This window comes from Salvelinus fontinalis, chromosome 3 (genome assembly GCF_029448725.1).
Source record: "Salvelinus fontinalis isolate EN_2023a chromosome 3, ASM2944872v1, whole genome shotgun sequence".
Classification (NCBI taxonomy): Eukaryota; Metazoa; Chordata; class Actinopteri; order Salmoniformes; family Salmonidae; genus Salvelinus; species Salvelinus fontinalis.
Genome location: NC_074667.1, coordinates 30,927,638 through 30,951,499, shown reverse-complemented (window position 1 = coordinate 30,951,499; position 23,862 = coordinate 30,927,638). Strand labels below are relative to the sequence as shown.

Here is a 23,862-nt window from a genome sequence, read left to right as displayed (position 1 = left end):
TGCGTGCGTGCGTGCGTGCGTGCGTGCGTGCGTGCGTGCGTGCGTGCGTGCGTGCGTGCGTGCGTGCGTGCGTGCGTGCGTGCGTGCGTGCGTCAGACCTGGGTTCAAATACTGTACATGTGTATTTAACTATCTGGTGTTTAAAATGCACAGCCCAAAAAAATTGTCTAACAAATTGTATTTCAGAGTATTTTCAAATACTTAATTCAAATACTATTTGAACATTTCTGGGTTAAATGCATGGATGTGTATTTGACTCAGTGTATTTGAGTATTTTCAAATAATTTACAAGTGTATTTCCAAAAACATAAAAAAATGTAACTACTTGTCTTTTCAAATAAAATATATCTGAATACTTACTTTGAATGTATGTGAAAGTAATTGAGATATTTTAAATAGTATTTGAACCCAGGTCTGGCGTGTATATGTGTGTTTGTGCATGCATACCTGCCTGCATGTGTTTGTGGGGAGTCCGACTAAGACCTGGCCGAAGCAGTAGGATATTTTAAATCTGTAATATTCATGTCATCCAGGAGAACGTCTATTGAGGAACAGACAACTGTGTCCGATTTAAATATATTTATATATATATATATATATATATATATATATCCCACATCATGCCATAAAGCCAGCCCTGGTCCGGAGGGCCCCGGGGGTGGTAGTAAAAAGGAAGTCACATTTTTATTTAATGAACCACTTGAAATGTTGACTCTAACCTTTAGGGAATGGGCTCATAAATGATTTGTTAATCGAGAGAAGTGTTTGAGTCTGCCTTTGCTTGTGATCCTTTGTCTGTGGTCCTTGCAGTCTTCTGTAGTTCTATTGGTCCCATTGTAGTGGTGAACAGATCAAGAGCAACCCTGTCTGCGATGGTGGATTATTCTGTAGTAGGATCTCTGCTGTGGGGGAGAGAGAGGATTAGAAGAGCAGTCAGTGGATCAGGGAAGGTGCTGCAGGGTGGAAGTTGATTTCACTACTGGTTCTACCGTCTCTCTCAATGCAAAGTGAGAGGTGGGGGGAAACGTTTTAACTCTCATGTCTCCATTTGGGCAGTGTAGTAGTAAAACCAGCTGGATTTTCGATGGGTTTCATGCACATTATGGGTATCGGGACTGTGACATCTTCATAGCCAGGGTCTCAGGGTAGGAATGCTGATCTGGGATCAGAATAGCCTTTTACATCAATATGACTGTATTAGACTGTATTAAAAAGGATACTGTATGGACACTGATGGGTTGGGGACCTGAACCTAGATCAGCACTCCTACTCTGAGTACATTTTGAATACAGGCCCAGATCTTAGTGCTGAGAACTGACTCTCCCTCCTCTCTTCTTCCAGGGACACACAGTCCTGGGGTCTGGGCCTCCTCATACCCTGAGTGTGCGGAGAGGAACCAATCACCAGTGGACATCTCAGACAAGGATGCCAAGGTGTCTCAGGAGTGCCAGGAGCTGACCCTCAACGGGTTCAACGCCGAGTCATCCAACAAGACCTCCATGAAGAACACAGGAAAGACAGGTCAGCGGGCCTTCATTCATTCAGACAGAGCAGTTTTTTTTTACCTACCGTAGCAGGGTGAGACAAAGATGGGTGCTTTGCTCAATGCTCCGGTAAGAAGACAGGTCAGCATTCCTTCACTCATCCAAAACTATTGGAGTAGAACGGGCTTGGGTTTTTAATTCTTCAGCATGGTGGGCTGAGGCGCTATCCTCAAATGCTCCTTCATACTATGTGTAAGGATCTAGACGTGGGGCGGGGGGGTTATGGAAGAAAAAGATCAGTCAGAGAGGAGACATAAATACACCGTTCGATCACAAGCATTTCGCTACAACCGCAATAACATCTGCTAAACACGTGTATGTGACCAATACAATTTGATATGATGGTTCAGCGTTCGGTTATTTACATTTACATTTAAGTCATTTAGCAGACGCTCTTATCCAGAGCGACTTACAAATTATGGCTTTACAAAGTGTTAAGCCCTTACACTCATGGAAATTGGCCTATGTTGATAGGGCCAAATTGAAATGTTTCTAACAGAAGAACTATAAAAAGCCTATTCATGACCGTGGTAGCAATTGAAGGATAACACTTTGGAGATTAGGGAGTAATTATCAGATCAAAGGTGAGGACACAACAGTTCACCTGACATACGGCTGTATCCAAACATTACATTGTTGATTTTACGTGAATTTTACACTTACTGTACTTTTCTCAGCATTTATCAATAACAAAATCAAAAAATACTCTGGATACATTCAGTAACATCAGAATATTCATACAGAAGTTAGTAGGTGCAGGATAAGAAACAAATAATTACAAGAGTTTGAGTAAGGTGTCTAACTGGTGTCTCCAAGTGGGGGGGGGACCTCTTCAAACTGTGTACAGTTCCTAAGTAATTTCAACGTGGATCAGGTGGGCATTATCTGAAAGCTTATTGTATTTCCAACATGGCTAGCTAAGTAATAAAATACGATCTTACAGTGTTAGGCTTTCAAAAGGCCACTTCAGACAAACAGATTGTAACTTCGGTGCACATAGAATGGAGTCATGCAAGTATGTGTTCCGCAGCAAATATTCTCGATTGTAAGCATTGATGCTGTAAATTACATGTGTTTTTAAGTAGGGACATGTGAAGTGCGTGACTCACGGTTGTGCGGTTTGCCTGTATGACATCAAAATGGTATTTATTATTGACCTCAATGTCTCTGCTTTCAGAGCACATTGACTCCTTTCAACCCGTATACAGGCTGACAGGGCTGTGAGTGGAAAGCGCTACACTTCACCTTGCATGATCCTGCCAACATTGTAATTAACCACAAAGGGACTAGATCTTCAAAGTTGATCCTAATCGATTTCCCTGCATGGTGCCTTGACCTACTTTGGCTTTGAGTTGCAGCTGATTGGCCAGCATCCAGAAGTCTTCAGCTAAACATTTCTTTCCCAGGCAAATGTCAAGCAAGCCTTAAGCAAATTCATGAGGAAATGCTGGCACTGGAGACATTTGCATTGATCAAGGATTTACTTCCCGTCTTTCACAGCCTGTGATTCAAGGTCTTTATGGCTTAGCATCTTATTCCTGCCCTGCTCAGCTCGACTGCCAAAACACAGAGAGGGCAGCATGGCTAATCAAAGTCCCAAAAGCCGGCCTCTCCTCTCCTCTGTGTGTTTTTGCATGTGTATGCATGTGTGTATGACTGTTGTCCATGACACTAGCCAGAGAAGCGGGATCAGTTTTCCGCTGTGCGGCTGTATGTTTACAGTGTGCTTGGTGGAGCTTGTGTGCTGAACCTCTTTAGCTTAAACAAACCCTAGCCTGCGTTTGTACACCCAGATCCCCTCTCAGTTCTCCACGGAAGCTCTGCCCGCTACACACAGCAAGTCCCCATCTACACATCGTATTACTGTCTATCGCTTAACACTTTGCGTGTGTCATCACCCTTTCTCTCTCTACGTTCTCACACTTTTTCTTGAGTCCCATAGGGCGGCGCACAATTGGCCCAGCGTCGTCCGGGGTAGGCCGTCATTGTAAATAAGAATTTGTTCTTAACTGACGTGCCTAGTTAAATAAAGGTTGAATACAATCTGTCTCACTCTCTCTGTACCCCTCATTCATACTGTCCATCTACCTCTCTCTCTCTCTTCTCTCGCTCTCCCTCCCTCCCCCCGTGACACTGCTGCTTCCCCCTGCTCTGTGGTGTTTATAATCAATGTGGGTTTGTTTGTTCTCATGCTCATCCCCTCACCCCTCTCTCCTCTCCTCCTCTGTTGGATTTGTGATTAAAAGAAGCCTGGCTGTAGCTGCATTTCATCTGGAGGGCCTGGCTAGGTTAAATCCTCCCTTAAATCCTAACAGACAGGGGGATCAGGGGCCTAATCTGGCTAATGATGTCAGCTGGAGAGATGTTCAAGGGTTATGGATTCATCTAAATATGCACAGAGCACACTCACTTAGCTACCACACCACAGACAGACAGGGGGAATGTCAGAGTTGTTCACACAATGGAGTTTCAGTACCTCTATTCATGAAGCTTCTCTGCGTAGGCGTGTTGTTTTAGGATCACGACTCCCGTGTACACAGTATTTTTCATTATGATCTAAAAGGCATAGCTGATCCTAGATCAGCACTTCACTGTTTGTGAATACAGGCCCAGATGTTGCGTGACTCAGGCAAACTCAGCAGGACTGAATAGGAGGAGGGTAGACATCCGGGAAAACGCCAAAAAATGCAGCTTCAGTGTTTACACCACACACAGCCAAAGCCTTTACTTATGATTACGTTTCACAACTCCAACTCCTGAAGGGGGAATTCTTCAACAAGACTAGCTTTAACTAACTTTCAAAGCAAACGGCAAAGACATGTTTTGTCTCTGAAATGTGCAAGTCTTCTTGCATGAAGTCGTGAACCATTGGTGCTGGGGTAATTCAACTGTGGTTGATAATGTATTGAAATGTAGAATGCCCAGAGAAGGCTGTAGCCAGCAAGCTAGCCCGAGCCCTTTGATGGAACACATATCTCCTTGACTTGACAAAGCGTGTGTTTATTGGAGGTTGCAGGGGTTAATTGATGGCTTAAGTCTCTGGGCAAAGCTCAATTTGTCACTGTAAGTGTTCAAAAGGTTCACATTCAGCTGAGGGTTTCTAGTTGAAGAATTCAACTACAGTAACAAAGCCTTATGAAGTAATGGAGCCTATTTAACTGAGAATTAGCATGTCATCAGAGACCTTTAAGGCCAATGATGACAGCGCAGAAGGCTCTTATGTGTCCAACTCCCTGAGTCCCCTAGCTTCAAATAGGCTTCAGCCGAAAAATACTTTCATTTAGGAGGAAATTGAACAGGATGTACTGGTATGCACACAAGTCAAGTCGAATATAAAGTGCATTTTCCATTGGTCTCGGTCATAACAGATCTGGACAATAATCAGAATGGACAGAGGCACGTTCAAAGAGAAAAGGCAAATCACAGATTGACATAAGACATTTTCCTCAACTGATCCCTTATACTGACTGTACCTCTTCTCTGCTTTCTTTCCTCTCCTAGCCCTCTACGTGTATCTGCCTTTTAACCTCTCCTCCCCATGCCGTCTATCTAAGGGAGTGGATCTCTATCTATCTATCTCTCTAGCTGATGACGGCTATTGACAGCCAAGTTCTTTGAATTTTTGATTGAGGAAAAACAAGACATCAGCTTTTAATTGTGAGCGAGAGTCACACCTATTTCTCTACCAATACCCCCAATACTCACTTGTATTTACTCTTTCACCCCTCTCTCAGTGGCTGTTCTGCTGAAGGATGACTATTTTGTACGGGGGGCAGGACTACCCGGACGCTTCAAGGCGGAGAAGATAGAGTTCCACTGGGGTCAGAGTAACGGATCAGCAGGGTCGGAACACAGCATCAACAGCAGGAGGTTCCCCGTGGAGGTAAGATCAGATGGGGACAGGGGTTGTAGGGGTTAGATCATGGACACAGAGGACAGGGGGTGTAGGGGTTAGATCATGGACACAGAGGACAGGGGGTGTAGGGGTTAGATCATGGACACAGAGGACAGGGGGTGTAGGGGTTAGATCATGGACACAGCGGACAGGGGGTGTAGGGGTTAGATCATGGACGCAGAGGACAGGGGGTGTAGGGGTTAGATCATGGACGCAGAGGACAGGGGGTGTAGGGGTTAGATCATGGACGCAGAGGACAGGGGGTGTAGGGGTTAGATCATGGACGCAGAGGACAGGGGGTGTAGGGGTTAGATCATGGACACAGCGGACAGGGGGTGTAGGGGTTAGATCATGGACACAGAGGACTGGGGGTGTAGGGGTTAGATCATGGAAACAGAGGACAGGGGGTGTAGGGGTTAGATCATGGACACAGGACTGGGGGTGTAGGGGTTAGATCATGGACACAGAGTACGGGGGGTGTAAGGGTTAGATCATGGACACAGCGGACAGGGGGTGTAGGGGTTAGATCATGGACACAGAGGACTGGGGGTGTATGGGTTAGATCATGGAAACAGAGGACAGGGGGTGTAGGGGTTAGATCATGGACACAGGACTGGGGGTGTAGGGGTTAGATCATGGACACAGCGGACAGGGGGTGTAGGGGTTAGATCATGGACACAGAGGAAAGGGGGTATAGAGGTTAGATCATGGACACAGAGGACAGGGTGTGTAGGGGTTAGATCATGGACACAGGGGACAGGGGGTGTAGGGGTTAGATCATGGACGCAGAGGGCTGGGGGTGTAGGGGTTAGATCATGGACGCAGAGGACAGGGGGTGTAGGGGTTAGATCATGAACGCAGAGGACAGGGGGTGTAGGGGTTAGATCATGGACGCAGAGGACAGGGGGTGTAGGGGTTAGATCATGGACACAGAGGAAAGGGGGTGTATGGGTTAGATCATGGAAACAGAGGACAGGGGGTGTAGGGGTTAGATCATGGACGCAGAGGACAGGGGGTGTAGGGGTTAGATCATGGACGCAGAGGACGGGGGGTGTAGGGGTTAGATCATGGACACAGAGGACAGGGGGTGTAGGGGTTAGATCATGGACGCAGAGGACAGGGTGTGTAGGGGTTAGATCATGGACGCAGAGGACAGGGGGTGTAGGGGTTAGATCATGGACACAGAGGACAGGGGGTGTAGGGGTTAGATCATGGACACAGAGGACAGGGGGTGTAGGGGTTAGATCATGGACACAGAGGACTGGGGGTATAGGGGTTAGATCATGGAAACAGAGGACAGGGGGTGTAGGGGTTAGATCATGGACACAGGACTGGGGGTGTAGGGGTTAGATCATGGACACAGAGGACAGGGGGTGTAGGGGTTAGATCATGGACACAGAGGACAGGGGGTGTAGGGGTTAGATCATGGACACAGAGGACAGGGGGTGTAGGGGTTAGATCATGGACACAGAGGACAGGGGGTGTAGGGGTTAGATCACGGACACAGAGGACTGGGGGTGTAGGGGTTAGATCATGGACACAGAGGACAGGGGGTGTAGGGGTTAGATCATGGACACAGAGGACAGGGGGTGTAGGGGTTAGATCATGGACACAGAGGACAGGGGGTGTAGGGGTTAGATCATGGACACAGAGGGTGTTGAGGTTTGAGGCTAATACACTGATCACAAAAGACAAGGATGCATCAGTACAGGCTCTGAACCTAGAGCACAGGAGATTACTGTAAGGAGCTACTACAGCGGGATGAGTATAACCATGTAGGCCTCATGCCGAGTGGATCAGTGGATGAATGTAAGGTTCTTATTTGAGAGGGAGGCAGGAAGAAAGTGATGGAAAGACAGCCACCGATACGGTGAGAGAGCGAGACAGAGGGATACAGTGGCTGTCCTTTGCGATGCAGATAAATGCTCACCCTGATGGCAGGTGTGGGAATGTGATTAATCATTCAGACTGAGTCAGGAGGAGCCAGAAGTGGAGAGACACTTCCAGCATGTCAACTCGGTGAACGTTCCAGTACCTAAAGCACTTAGCTTTGTGGTACCATTCAGTCTACAATGTTGAATCAGCGACCTGGTTTTGAATCCTAGGTACAATACATAGTAGTGGAATGGAAGGGGGGTGCACTTTGTGCTTCTTTTATATCCCCTGTCTCATGGACCTGGGAATTGTTTCCAGCTAGGTTTGTCTCTCTAGCCTAGCCATGTTCTTATAAAGCCTTCCCTCTGGCAGTCAGGGCCGTATTTATAAAGCTTATCATATAAAACCGCCCTTCCTTCCCTGTCTGTCTCTGTTGCCTAGCCCTCTTATACAGCTTCCCTGCCCCCCTTTCTTCCATACAGGCATGGTATGACTTTTGATTCTGAAAGCCTGTATAATTACAATCAGTATTTTTTTCTCTTCACATCTTTCTGTGACCAACGGGCCATTAAAGGCCACTAGATGGATGATATACAGCCATTCTAATTGAAAGCTGTGATATTAGCGGTTGTGCATATGGCTGTGTTGGATAGTGCCTGCTTTTACCTGTCGTGGTGCTGATTACGGCTGTATAACTCACTTTGATATCTGTCTGCGTAGTGGGTGGTTAAGGGGGAGGAAGGAAAGGCAGCAGGAGAAGAGAAAGCAAAGATAAGTATGCTGTTCCTTTCTGTTAAAATGGATAGCATACATTTACTTTGTGGCTCACGTGTGACAAGGAAAAAATAAGGCCCAGTGCAGTCAAAAATGTGATTTTCTGTGTTTTATATATTTTTCCACACTGAGGTTGGAATAATATTGTGACAATTATGAAAATGCCCTTTTAGTGTAAGAAGTGTTTGAAAAGACCCCATGAAATCCCAGTTTTGGTGGGATGGAGCTTTGGTGACATCACCAGGTGGTAAATTAGTTAATAGACCAATAAGAAAGGGTTCCAAACCTCTATTCCAACAACAGCTAGTTTTCAGTTTTTCCCCTTCCCACTCAGACCACTCCCAGACATTCCTAGCCAAATTTTACCATTTTAATTCAAAACAATCACAGTAATGTACTTAATTGTTACCCAGCAATGATTTGATATTGAGATAAAAGTGGCAGTATTGGACCTTTAAACTCGAGTGTCTTGAGTGTTGTTATATGTTATTTGTTCTCTTTTGAAATATACATGGTGTGTGTGTGTGTGCATGCCTGCCTGCCTGCATTGGGAAAATATGTAGAGAGAAAGTATGACAATATAAAAAACCAGAGTGAGACTTTTTGCTGGTCCAGTACCAAGCTTTATAAAACATGACATAATTTTGGATCATCCCCACTCATGCCTCTCTATGGCCCTGTCGCAATATACTTGTATAGTTTGACTTTACCCTCATAAACTTTACACTTATCCAGTAGTTTCCATTTTTATTTGTCTTGTGTATGGGATACGCATATTATACATTGTTCAACAAAATGCTCAGTGGAGACCTGTCATTCAGGGCAACAACAAAAAAGCCATGCGTTTTGAGCCCCACCTGTTTAGCAAACATATATATATATTTTTGTATATATATATATATATATATATATATATATATATATATATATATATATATATATATATTTGTATATTCCAGGGTTTTTCTTTATTTTAACTTTTTTTATTTTTTTTAAGACATCAAAATTATGAAATAACACATGGAATTATGTAGTAACCAAAAACGTGTTAAACAAATGAAAATATATATTATATTTGATATTCTTCAAAGTAGCCATCCTTTGCCTTGATGACATCTTTGCACACTCTTGGCATTCTCTAAACCAGCTTCATGAGGTAGTCACCTGGAATGCATTTCAATTAACAGGTGTGCCTTGTTAAAAGTGCATTTGTGGAATTTCTTTCCTTAATATGTTTGAGTCAATCAGTTGTGTTGTGACAAGGTAGGGGTGGTATACAGAAGATAGCCCTATTTGGTAAAATACCAAGTTCATGTTATGGCAAGAACAGCTCAAATAATCAAAGAGAAATGACAGTCCATCATTACTTTAAGACATGAAGGTCAGTCAATCCGGAAAATTTCAAGAAAAGTTTCTTCAAGTGCGTTCACAAAAACCATCAAGTGCTATGGTGAGACTGGCTCTCATGAGGACCGCCAACGGAAAGGTTACCTCTGCTGTAGTGGTTAAGTTCATTAGAGTTAACTGCACCTCAGATTGCAGCCAAAATAAATGCTTCACAGAATTCAAGTAACAGACACATTCAAGAAAATGGCGCCGACAGATAGGGCAGCCGTGTTTCTAGCTCCTAAGCAACTTTGCAGTATTTTGTTTTTTATGTGTTATTTCTTACATTATTAGCCCATCATTTTTGTGTGTTATTACATACAGCTGGGAAGAACTTTTGGATATTAGAGCGGTGGTAACTCACCAGCATTACCAGCATTACGACTTTCCCGAATCGGATCCTTTCTTTGTATCCCCCAGGGCAATTGAACTGATTCCAGAGGCTGATCCAAAACACCGCCGGTGGAGAAGAGGTATTCGTAGTGGACTTCTAGTCTGACTCAGGAGGCACGCACACCACCCAATACTTCTGCGTATATTACTCGCTGATTTTCAGTCTCTGGATAATAAAGTTGACAAGCTCAGGGCAAGGATCTCCTTCCAGAGAGACATCAGGGCTTGTAACATACTTGGTTTCACGGAAACATAGCTCCCGAGGGATATACTGTCTGAATCTGTACAGCCAGTTGGGTTCGCAGTTGATCCCCCAGACAGGAAGAAATAACTCCGGGAAGAAGGGCGTGGGTGTATGTTTCATGATTAACTACTCATGGTGTGATTGTAATAACATACAGAAACTCAAGTCATTTCCTAGAATACCTCACAATAAAATGCCGACCGTATTATCTCTCAAGAGAATTGTCTTCTGTTATAGTCACAGCCGTGTATATTCCACCTCAAGCCGATACCACAACGGCCCTCAAAGAACTTCACTGGACTTTATGAGAACTGGAAACCACATATCCTGAGTCCGCATTTATTGTACCTTGCTACCTTGCTACTCCAACTTCCAGGATGCCTACAAGGCCCTCCACTGCCCTCCCTTCGGCAAATCTGATCACAACTCCATTTTGCTACTCCCTTCCTATAAGCAGAAACTCAAACAGGAAGTACCCATGCTAAGGACTATTCAACGCTGGCCTGACAAATCGGAATCCACGCTTCAAGTTTGTTTTGATTACGCGGACTGGGATATGTTCTGGGTACCCTCTGAGAATACAATTTACGAATAAACTGATACAGTGACTGAGTTTAGGAAGTGTATAGGAGATTTTGTACCCACTGTGACTATTCAAACCTACCCTAATCAGAAACCGTGGATAGATGGCAGCATTTGCGCAAAACTGAAAGCACGAACCATGGCAAGAGCACTGGGAATATTGTCGAATACAAACAGTGTAGGTATTACCTCCGTAAGGCAATCAAACAGGCAACCAGTCAGTATAGAGACAATGTGAAGTCGCAATTCAATGGCTCAGGCACGAGACGCATGTGGCAGGATCTACAGACAATCACGGACAAAGCGAAAAACAGCCACGTCACGGACACCAACATCTTCCTTCCGGACAAGCTAAACACCTTCTTCGCCCACTTTGAGAATAACACAGTGCCACCGACGCGGCCCGCTACCAAGGACTGTGGGCCCTGCTTCTCCATGGCCGACATGACTAAGACATTTAAGCGTGTTAATCCTCGCACGGCTGCTTGCCCAGACGGCATCTCTAGCCGCATCCTCAGAGTATGCGCAGACCAGCTGGCTGGAGTGTTTACGGACATATTCAATCTCTCCCTACCTCAGTCTTCTGTCCCCACATGCATCAATATGTACACCATTGTTTTCTACAATGTAGAAAATAGTTTAAAAAATAAAGAAAAACCCTTGAATGTACACTACCGGTCAAAACATTTTGAACACCTACTCATTCAAGGGTTTTTCTTTATTTTTACGGTTTTCTACATTGTAGAATAATAGTGAAGACATCAAAACTATTAAATAACACATATGGGATCATGTAGTAGTTAATCAAAATGTATTTTATATTTGAGATTCTTCAAATAGCCACCCTTTGCCTTGATGACAGCTTTGCACACTCTTGGTATTTGAGATTCTTCAAATTTGTGGAATTTCTTTCCTTAATGCATTTAAGCCTATCAGTTGTGTTGTGACAAGGTAGGGGGTATACAGAAGATAGCCCTATTTGGTTCAAGACCAAGTCCATTTTATGGCAAGAACAGCTCAAATAAGCAAAGGGAAACGACAGTCCATCATAACTTTAAAACATGAAGGTCAGTCAATACGGAACATTTCAATAACTTTGAAAGTTTCTTGAAGTGCAGTCGCAAAAACCATCAAACGCTGTGATGAAACCGGCTCTCATGAGGACCGCCACAGGAATGGAAGACCCAGAGTTACCTCTGCTGCAGAGGATAAGTTCATTAGAGTTACCAACCTCAGAAATTACAGCCCAAATAAATGCTTCACAGAGTTCAAGTAACAGACACATCTCAACATCTGTTCAGAGGAGACTCAGTGACAGAGTGAATCAGGCCTTCATGGTTGAATTGCTGCAAAGAAACCACTACTAAAGGACACCAATAAGAATAAGAGACTTGCTTGGGCCAAGAAACATGAGCAATGTAGATTAGACCGGTGGAAATCTGTCCTTTGGTCTGGAGTCCAAATTGGAGATTTTTGGTTCCAACCGCTGTCTTTTTGAGACGCGGTGTGGGTGAACTGATGATCTCCACATGTGTATTTCCCACCGTAAAGCATGGAGGAGGAGGTGTTCTTGTGTGGGGGTGCTTTGCTGGTGACAGTGTCTGTGATTTATTTCAAGCAGAACACCAGTTTTCAGCTGTGCTAACAGAACTGCAAATGGGTTTTCTTTCAAAAACAAGGACATTGCTATGTGACCCCAAACTTTTGAACAGTGAAGGATATATATACACTGCTCAAAAAATAAAGGGAACACTTAAACATCACAATGTAACTCCAAGTCAATCACACTTCTGTGAAATCAAACTGTCCACTTAGGAAGCAACACTGATTGACAATAAATTTCACATGCTGTTGTGCAAATGGAATAGACAAAAGGTGGAAATTATAGGCAATTAGCAAGACACCCCCAATAAAGGAGTGATTTTGCAGGTGGTGACCACAGACCACATCTCAGTTCCTATGCTTCCTGGCTGATGTTTTGGTCACTTTTGAATGCTGGCGGTGCTCTCACTCTAGTGGTAGCATGAGCCGGAGTCTACAACCCACACAAGTGGCTCAGGGGTTTGCAGCTCATCCAGGATGGCACATCAATGCGAGCTGTGGCAAGAAGGTTTGCTGTGTCTGTCAGCGTAGTGTCCAGAGCATGGAGGCGCTACCAGGAGACAGGCCAGTACATCAGGAGACGTGGAGGAGGCCGTAGGAGTGCAACAACCCAGCAGCAGGACCGCTACCTCCGCCTTTGTGCAAGGAGTAGCACTGCCAGAGCCCTGCAAAATGACCTCCAGCAGGCCACAAATGTGCATGTGTCAGCATATGGTCTCACAAGGGCTCTGAGGATCTCATCTCGGTACCTAATGGCAGTCAGGCTACCTCTGGCGAGCACATGGAGGGCTGTGCGGCCCCACAAAGAAATGCCACCCAACAGCATGACTGACCCACCGCCAAACCGGTCATGCTGGAGGATGTTGCAGGCAGCAGAACGTTCTCCACTGCGTCTCCAGACTCTGTCACGTCTGTCACATGTGCTCATGTGCTCAGTGTGAACCTGCTTTCATCTGTGAAGAGCACAGGGCGCCAGTGGCGGATTTGCCAATCTTGGTGTTCTCTGGCAAATGCCAAACGTCCTGCACGGTGTTGGGCTGTAAGCACAACCCCGACCTGTGGACGTCGGGCCCTCATACCACCCTCATGGAGTCTGTTTCTGACCATTTGAGCAGACACATGCACATTTGTGGCCCGCTGGAGGTCATTTTGCAGGGCTCTGGCAGTGCTACTCCTTGCACAAAAGCGGAGGTATCGGTCCTGCTGCTGGGTTGTTGCCCTACTACGGCCTCCTACACGTCTCCTGATGTACTGGCCTGTCTCCTGGTAGCGCCTCCATGCTCTGCACACTACGCTGACAGACACAGCAAACCTTCTTGCCACAGCTCGCATTGATGTGCCATCCTGGATGAGCTGCACTACCTGAGCCACTTGTGTGGGTTGTAGACTCAGTATCATGCTACCACTAGAGTGAGAGCACCGCCAGCATTCAAAAGTGACCAAAACATCAGCCAGGAAGCATAGGAACTGAGAAGTGGTCTGTGGTCACCACCTGCAGAATCACTCCTTTATTGGGGGTGTCTTGCTAATAATGTCCACCTTTTGTCTATTCCATTTGCACAACAGCATGTGAAATGTATTGTCAATCTGTGTTGCTTCCTAAGTGGACAGTTTGATTTCACAGAAGTGTGATTGACTTGGAGTTACATTGTGTTGTTTAAGTGTTCCCTTTATTTTTTTGAGCAGTGTATATAATATATATAAAGGTGTTGACTGTTTTGCATGTTATTTTGGCATTAATACCTGTCACATATCAGTTTGCAAATATATAAAAAATATATATATTTAATACATTTGCTTGTCTCTTTTTTGCTTTCCTGAGTAAGGTAGCTCCCAAATGCAGATGTTTCAGCCTAGCTCACTGCTTTATGTGGTGGTGGGGCAACCAGCAGAAAATATGGAGCGTAAGGGTTGGTAATGTTCTCTAGTTGCGCCATGATTGGCTCAGTGTTCTGTCACTCACGGGGACACTCCGTCGCCGCCAAATCTACGGGGAGTGCTTGAAAATTCTAGCCCCTTGGGTTCTGCCATAGATTTAGATTAGAAGTGCCCATCCAAGAAGGCTCAAGGTCATTACCCACAGATACAATTACATAAAATCACATTATATCTATCGTAGATTTGATTGGACTGATCATGTCAACATCATACTTTCAAAATCTTAGCTAGCAAGCTAGACAAGCAGTCATCATTAATCAAGTCGACAATCTACTGGCAAATCCTTTTCAAACCTTCTCGTATGAAGATAAATTATAGATACAACGGTGCTCATCGCCCATTGGACATAAACATTCCACAACAAGTTGGAAATCGGAAATTCAACAATGAATGGTTTGGAAGGAATCAGTGGCTAACTGGAATCATTGCAAAGCAATCACTAGCCTGCTATTCAGTGGAGAGGGTGTGTTGTCCAAGTCTGGGTTTAAGGGTCTCTTTTACAAACTTAAAAGGATAAACATTCACATGCAACACCATGGGCCAGAAAAAGTTGAATACATTGGCCATGCTCTCAATCCAGCATGACTTCTGCCACGTTCAAAACAAAAAGAAACTCTAAACTGTGTTAACCTGTCTAGGATCAGCGTGGCGCTAGCGGCACACCCCCCCCCCCCCCCCCCCCACTGAAAAACCAGTGCCGCGAAATTCAAAAAAAATATTTTTTTAAAATATTTAACTTTCACACATTAAAGTCCAATACAGCTAATGAAAGACACAGATCTTGTGAATCCAGTCAACATTTCCGATTTTTAAAATGTTTTACAGGGAAGACACAATATGTAAAGATGTACATCTATTACCTAAAAACACATTAGCATAATCCACCATCTTTTATTTGTCCACCAACACCAGTAGCCATCACCAATTCGGCTAAACTAAGATATTTATAGCCCCTAACCAACAAAAAAACTCATTAGATGACAGTCTGATAACATATTTATGGTATGGGATAGGTTTTGTTAGAAAAAAGTGCATATTTCAGGTAGATGGCATAGTTTACAATTGCACCCACCATCACAAATGGACTAGAATAATTACAATGAGCAACGTGTTTACCTAACTACTAATCATCAAACATTTCGTAAAAATACACAGCATACACGAATCGAAAGACACAGATCCTGTGAATACAGACAATATTTCAGATTTTCTAAGTGTCTTACAGCGAAAACACAATAAATCGTTATATTAGCTTAGCACATAGCAATTAGCAGCCCAGCATTGATTCTAGCCAAAGTGAGCGATAAAAGTCAACATCGCCAAAAGATATTAATTTTTTCACTAACCTTCTCAGAATTCTTCCGATGACACTCCTGTAACATCACATTACAACATGCATATACAGTTTGATCGAAAATGTTTATATTTAGCCACCAAAATCATGGTTAGACAATGTGAAATGTAGACAATCTGGTAAAGAAAAAGTCCTTGCGCCACTTAGACAGTGATCTACTCTTATACATAAATACTCATAAACGTGACTAAAAAATATAGGGTGGACAGGGATTGATAGACAATTTAATTCTTAATACAATTGCGTTATTACATTTTTTAATTTATCCTTACTTTTCAATACAGTTTGCGCCAAGCGAAGCTACGTCAAAAAACATGGCGTCCTAAGCCACTAAAATGTTTCGACAGAAACACGATTTATCATAATAAAAATGTCCTACCTTGAGCTGTTCTTCCATCAGTATCTTGGGCAAAGGATCCTTTCTTGGGAGAAATCGTCTTTTGGTGGAAAGCTGTCCTCTTGCCATGTGGAAATGTCAACTGCGTTCGGGATGAACTGAAAAGCGTGCCCAACTTTTCACATCGTTGCAAAAATAAATGTCCCAAAATCGCACTAAACGGATATAAATTGCTATAAAACGCTTTAAATTAACTACCTTATGATGTTTTTAACTCCTATAACGAGTGAAAAGATGACCGGAGAAATATAACAGGCTAAACTAACGCTTGGAACAGGTGCGCGCCGGTGTCCTCTAGGCTCATGACGCAGCTCCCAAAGAATGACTAGCTTCAGGGTTTTTTCATTTGTAGGGCCTGTGAACGCGCAATCGACCCCGTTGGAATCGTCATCACGTAAAGGCATCCAGGGGAAGACGTAAGAAGTGTCCGTATAGTCATAGCAACGACAGTGCCCTTATAACTGACTTCAGAAGAGTGGCCAACATTTCTCAAATCTGACTCCATGTCAGGGAAATTGCTGTAGAATGGGCTCTGTTCCACTTAGAGACAAAATTTCAACTCCTATAGAAACTATAGACTGTTTTCTATCCAATAATAATAATAATATGCATATTGTACGATCAAGGATTTTGTGGGAAGCCGTTTAAAAAATTAGCCTAAATAGTCTAAACAGCGCCCCCATCCCCAACAGGATATCTCGCAAACACTCGTCCCTCTGTGGAAAACGTTTGAAACGTGTGGTGTAGATCTTTGAGTCCTTCAATTTTCTCATCACCTTAGTCACCGGATATCACAAATACCCTGTGGTATCCCAGGAGGTCTTCCCCGAAGGTTGGTGATAGATGGGAGGTATGAGCCCATCTGGCTCCCTCTGCTGGAAGTACACGGGGTTTGCACCCGGACGCTGTTGGCCCCAAGTAGAGGTAATTAGGGGAGAGTGCCAACCAGCCGTGCAGGCCACATGAAGGGAGCATTGTGGCACACCGCGAGTAAGATAAAGGGAGAGGCAAGAGAGCCTACAGAGAGGAACGAAGCTCCCGGGGACACGGAGCCAAATATAAGAAGGACCGAGCCAACCCAAAGTTATTTTGTTGTTATGTTTATTTTGTTGCCTAGTAAAGTTGTTTTTTCTGACTAGAACCTCCCTACCTCTGTACATCTCTGCATGCTCAACCCAACACCCCACGGTTTAGCACATATGGTGGAGAATGCGGGCAACTCAGTAGCTTTGGGTGCCATGGGGTCGAATGTGTACAGAGATTACCATGGAGGAACTGTTTGCTCAATTTTTCCTCAGCCAGCAGAAGCAACAGGCTCTCCAGGACCTAGCGCTGGAGGAGCAGCGCTAACAAAACCTCAGACTGGTAGCGGAGGTAGCCCAGCTGAAGGGTGACATGGCTCAGGAGTCTAGCCCAAATCAGTTTCTGGTCAAGCTAATGGAGAAATATGACGTGGAGATGTATTTGTGTACCTTTGAGAGGATGGCGCAGAGGGAAGGATGGCCCAAGCCTAAGTGGCACCCTACCTCTCCGGGCAGGCCCAGAATACCTACTTTGACTTGAACACCGACCAGGCAGCGAATTATGAAGGACTCAAATGTGAGATCCTGAGCCGGTAAGGATTCAGCCTCACACGCCATGCACTACTGGTCCAAGACTGGGCCTTTGACTCCACCATCTCCCACCGCTCTCAGATGAGCAACCTGATGCGCCTTACCAACGGCTGGCTACTGACCAACGTACCGTCCCTCTCTATAACAATTAAGGTCGTCCTGGATCGGTACCTTCGGGCCCTCCCCTCCGAGATGAAGAAGGCGGCGAGCATGCAGAACAACCAGAGCCTGGAGGAATTGCTGACCGCGGTGGAAATCCACCAGAACTCCCAGGACCTGCTGAAAGGGGCCCGGGCCGAGAAAGCGGACGCAGAGAGGGTGAAGAAAAGACTCTTTGTCCATCAATGCACGCTCAACCCCAAACCCCACGGTTACCAAAACCCCTAGATATAGCCTCGTAGTATGTCTTACTCCTGTCTATCACTTGAGATCAGAACTTCAGACAGTTTTCTTGTTTATTGTTATTTCTCTCAGAAAAGGGGCTGCTGTTTGCATGTCCTCCATCTTATCAAGTGTGTTCACTCACCGGCTTCCCTCTGAGCTATAGACTGGTGGAGTCTCCTCAACACAATGTCTAAGGAAAACCCAAATTAATAGAATGGCTTTGGAGGAAATGGAGTGAGTGTGCGATTCATTCCAATGTTGTGCCCCATTGGACACGGAACAAATAAACAAAGAACCCAGCTAAAATTAAGCCTGAACAAACAGTATGTTTGAATGTTAGAGCTCGGAAGGGGTCTCTTGGGTCTGGGTGATTGTGAATGTGCTACACAGCTTCTGCCTCTGTATCTTGTACTTCACAATGCAAAAACCCAGAAGATACAGTTGTGTATGAGGATTTAACTTCAGACTCACTCACTTCAAAGTCTGTACCCAATGTACTGTAGCTGTGTTCTATCTGGGCAGAGCGGGCGGATAACTTTGAAGTGAGTGTATTTTCAGACTGAGTTCAATCAGTGTCTTATTGGAATGATAAATGATAAACGGATCGGAAAGGGAAGGGTGGATGACCTCTCATCCTCTCTGTGTGTGTGTGTGTGTGTGTGTGACTTGTCTTCCTCCAGAAGTTGTACTGTTTCGCATGGAGCACTTAGCCCAGATGGGGCTGGCTGGGGTTTTGGCAGCAGGGATTTGATGTCCTGTTTAGCATGCAGCACTCAGCCCAGATAGTGTTGGCTGGGGTTCAGGCAGCAGGGTTTGAGATGCAGTAAGTGACACCATAGGGAAATGACCCCTGACCTCAGAGATTGGCACACCGAGAGGCAGTGAAGAAGTGCAATAGCAGTGTAATAAAGAGGAGGGAACTACCTGCGGAAGCGTCACTACCTGCGGAAGCGTCACTACCTGCGGAAGCGTCACTACCTGCGGAAGCGTCACTACCTGCGGAAGCGTCACTACCTGCGGAAGCGTCACTACCTGCGGAAACGTCACTAACTGCGGAAGCATGACTATGTACACGCACCTACTCAAACTCGTGCCAACACACACACACACACACACACACTTGCACGCACTCGTGCATGCTTGCACACACAAACACACACACAATTCACTGAAGTGAATTCAGTAGGAAAGCATTACTTTTTCCTAGAACTGTTACAAAGCCCCAAGACTTCGGTTACTCTCTATGGAGCACTGAATGTACATTTCATTTTTTTAAATTATCCAGTCTAAAAGCTTTGGGTCATTTAGTGTTTAGTGCATATTTGTCATTCAATGGAAAATGTTTATTAACTGCACATGTTTCATGTTTGAGAATGGATAGAGTGGTTGAATCGAGTCTAACAGTGGGGAACCGTGAAAGCCTTATAGATTTGTAAGAAATGTGTTTTGTTTTTATGAAATTGTCTAATTCATCTTTTTTATATTTTTTATGAAATTCTGATTTCATCTCTTCAGTTTGTGTTGGAAAGAGAAGGGTAATACTTAAGAAAATCAGGATTTTTCTTTGGCGCTCTCTAGGTAGTTGTCCCACGCTAGTACGTAGATGTGTTGTAGTAGTGTGACAATGGTGACGGTGGTAGTGAGCGTAGGTTGACGCATAATGTATAATTCTTGTGAAAATCATATCTATAGGCTACATTGAGATTTTTCATTACATTACATTTACATTTAAGTCATTTAGCAGACGCTCTTATCCAGAGCGACTTACAAATTGGTGCATTCACCTTATGATATCCAGTGGAACAACCACTTTACAATAGTGCATCTAACTCTTTTAAGGGGGGGGGGGGGGGGGGGTTAGAAGGATTACTTTATCCTATCCTAGGTATTCCTTAAAGAGGTGGGGTTTCAGGTGTCTCCGGAAGGTGGTGATTGACTCCGCTGACCTGGCGTCGTGAGGGAGTTTGTTCCACCATTGGGGTGCCAGAGCAGCGAACAGTTTTGACTGGGCTGAGCGGGAACTGTACTTCCTCAGAGGTAGGGAGGCGAGCAGGCCAGAGGTGGATGAACGCAGTGCCCTTGTTTGGGTGTAGGGCCTGATCAGAGCCTGAAGGTACGGAGGTGCAGTTCCCCTCACAGCTCCGTAGGCAAGCACCATGGTCTTGTAGCGGATGCGAGCTTCAACTGGAAGCCAGTGGAGAGAGCGGAGGAGCGGGGTGACGTGAGAGAACTTGGGAAAGTTGAACACCAGACGGGCTGCGGCGTTCTGGATGAGTTGTAGGGGTTTAATGGCACAGGCAGGGAGCCCAGCCAACAGCGAGTTGCAGTAATCCAGACGGGAGATGACAAGTGCCTGGATTAGGACCTGCGCCGCTTCCTGCGTGAGGGAGGGTCGTACTCTGCGAATGTTGTAGAGCATGAACCTAGAGGAACGGGTCACCGCCTTGATGTTAGTTGAGAACGACAGGGTGTTGTCCAGGATCACGCCAAGGTTCTTAGCACTCTGGGAGACTCTGGCACTCTTTTTCTTTCATTATATTTTATCTACCGTTATTTCATAAGCCTAAGCTTTAGGGCCTAACTGTACTCGTGCCATATACACACCAATTGCCAAACGCTTTTGGGAACTTGGGCAGAAAAGGTTAACATCAATCCACTGGAGCAAAAAGAACATTGTCACCCACGTGTAAGACAGCGTATTCCGGTTCCTGCCAATATCCAGCAACTTCGCACAGCCATTAAAGAGGAGTGGGACAACATTCCACAGTCAGTAATCAACAGCCTGATCAACTCTATGCTAAGGAGATGTGCCGCACTACCTGAGGCAAAGCGTGGTCTCACCAGATACTGACTGGTTTTCTGATCCACGCCCAAACCTTTTTTCCTAAGGTATTTGCAGTGGCGATTTTAGCATGTACATTTTGGTGGGGCAACAAAAAAAAAGTGGTATGCATGCCAGCAAAGCCTCTACACAATGTAACACTAAACAATACATTAATTGCACTATAACAGTGACAAATGGTGCCCACAAACGGCCTACATAAAGCTGTCCCAACAGCAGTCACAACATTTTACCACTGCTACACCTGGCTATCAGTGGAGCCTTGTCTGACAGCTAAACAGTTAATTCATTCTCATTTACTGCCTTTTAAAAAAACCATGGCTGATATGGCTGACATGCTTAAACAAATGTGGTTTCTACTGACAATTGAGATGTACAAACTATGGCATAAGGGGGTGACAAGCAGATGACAATACGTAATTTCGATTAAGACATTTTTACTTTTTAGGGATAGGGGGCAGCATTTTCACTTTGGATGAATAGCGTGCCCAGAGTGAACTGCCTCCTACTCTGTCCCAGATGCTAATATATGCATATTAGTATTACTATTGGATAGAAAACACTCTGAAGTTTCTAAAACTGTTTGAATAATGTCTACGAGTATAACAGAACTCATATGGCAGGCAAGAACCTGAGAAAAAATTCAAACAGGAAGTGGGAATTCTGAGGCTGGTCGATTTTCAACTCATCGCCTATTGAAATCCCAGTGGGATATGGATCTGTTTGCACTTCCTACGGCTTCCACTAGATGTCAACAGTCTGTAGAACCTTGAATGAAGCCTCTGCTGTGATGTTGAGCCGGATGGGAGCTGTTTGAGTCAGTGGTCTGGCTGAGAGCCAGGTCCTGGTCAAGCGCATTCCACATGATGTCGACTTGCGTTCCATTACTTCTATAGACACAAAGGAATTCTCCGGTTGGAACGTTATTGAATATTTATGATAACAACATCCTAGAAATTGATTCTATACTTAGTCTGACAAGTTTATTCGACATGTAATATAACTTTTTGAAGTTTTCGTTCGACGTTCGCCTGGACCTACACGAGCGTTTGGATATGTGTACTAAACGTGCTAACAAAAGTAGCTACTTGGACATAAATAATGGACATTATCGAACAAAACAACAATTTATTGTGGAACTAGGATTCCTGGGAGTGCATTCTGATGAAGATCATCAAAGGCAAGGGAATATTTATAATGTAATTTAATATTTCTGTTGACTCCAACATGGCGGAGAAATGTTGTTTCTATCTGAGCGTCGTCTCAGATTATTGCATAGTTTGCTTTTTCCGTAAAAAAAAATTAAAATCTGACACAACGGTTGCATTAAGAACAAGTGTATCTTTAATTCTATGTAAAACATGAATCTTTCATCAAAGTTTATGATGAGTATTTCTGTTATTTGATGTGGCTCTCTGCAATTTCTCCGGATATTTTGGAGGCATTTCTGAACATGGCGCCAATGTAAACTGAGATTTGTGGATATAAATATGCACATTATCGAACAAAACATACATGTATTGTGTAACATGATGTCCTATGAGTGTCATCTGATGAAGATCATCAAAGGTTAGTGATTCATTTTATCTCTTTCTGCTTTTTGTGACTCCTATCTTTGGCTGGGAAAATGGCTGTGTGTTTTTTGGACTTGGCGGTGATCAAACATAATCATATGTTGTGTTTTCGCTGTAAAGCATTTTTTAAATCGGACACGATGGGTAGATTAACAAGATGTTTATCTTTCATTTGCTGTATTGGACTTGTTAATGTGTGAAAGTTACATATTTAGAAAAAATATGCCTTTTCAGCGGAATGTTGTCGAGGGGTTCCGCTAGCGGAACGTGTGTCCTAGAAAGGTTAATGAGCGAGCTAGGACGGATGTAGTCAATATAACCATTTTTTTTAGCACTTGTTCAATATACAGTGACAGAATTCAGAACATGGGCCATTCTTACTGTGTTCTCCCTGTATACCAAGTCAGAACCGTAGGATAAATAAAGGAGGCATAAAAGCAGACAATGAAACCTCTTACTATATTAGATGATGACATTTTCAAAAATATGTTATAGATTACATGTGCAGCACCACCCGTTCAGAACAGTAACGTTAGGTGAAATTAAGAGGTAAAAATAGACCAAATTATTAGGGTGAGGCACATGGGCTACTATCATCTTACTACACAACATTCACATAGTATTACTTTCTTAGCTACAGTATATATATCTCCCTCATTATGCAGCAGCATACAATACATTTTTGGACTTACCTTGTTCTGCTGTGCTCACTTGAACAGGAAGTTGGCACGGCAGTCCTTCCTAGGAAAATTTTGTCATCAAAGTCTGACATTCTCTGGATTTGGATTCTCTGGATTCAAAGCAACTGGGATCTCGGGAAAAAACAAGGTCAAATCATGATGACGTCATTGATCTTCAGGTTGTAGCTCTAGAAAGAGGTCAGATTTACAATTCCGAGTTGGATGACTGTTCAGTCGGAGCTCGTTTATTCCCAATTTCCCAGTTGTCTTGAACTCACTGAAGTCAAGTTTTCGCAGTTCCAAGTTAATTTGTTTTGAGCGCGGCACAAATCATTCTTCATTGACAACATGGCCGATGTTGAATGTTTATCATTTTAAACTTAGAAAAGAGCCCCTTAATTCCAGATTTGGGGCCACACAGCCACTCCACTGAGTAGCAGGTTAGTGATTGCTTTGCAATGCTTGCAGTTAGCAACCGTCACTGATTCCTTCCAAACCACTCATTGTTGAATTTGCGATTTCAACTTGTTGTGTAATAGTTATATCCAATGGCCGATGAGCATGTCCAATGGCCGATGATCAATACGGTTTATCTATAATTTTTCTTCATTATTTATCTTCATATGACAAGGATTAAAAATAATTAGCCAGTAGATTATCGACTTCATTCATGATGATGACTGCTAGCTAAGATTTTGAAAGTATGATGTTGACTTTATCAGTCCAATCAAAGCTTCTGTACATATAATGTGATTTGATGTCATTTTTTTCTGTGGCCAATGACC

At 44.0% G+C, this 23,862-nt stretch overlaps 1 protein-coding gene across 1 annotated transcript in view; it reads left to right on the top strand.

Moving 5' to 3' along the window:
- Nucleotides 1-23,862, top strand: part of LOC129843631 (receptor-type tyrosine-protein phosphatase gamma-like) — a 282,617-nt gene that overhangs the window by 181,539 nt on the left and 77,216 nt on the right. Inside the window, exons 3-4 of the mRNA XM_055912307.1 lie at nucleotides 1,342-1,521; nucleotides 5,279-5,427. Coding sequence (XP_055768282.1) covers nucleotides 1,342-1,521; nucleotides 5,279-5,427 — 329 coding nt within the window. The remainder of the gene's footprint in view (nucleotides 1-1,341; nucleotides 1,522-5,278; nucleotides 5,428-23,862) is intronic.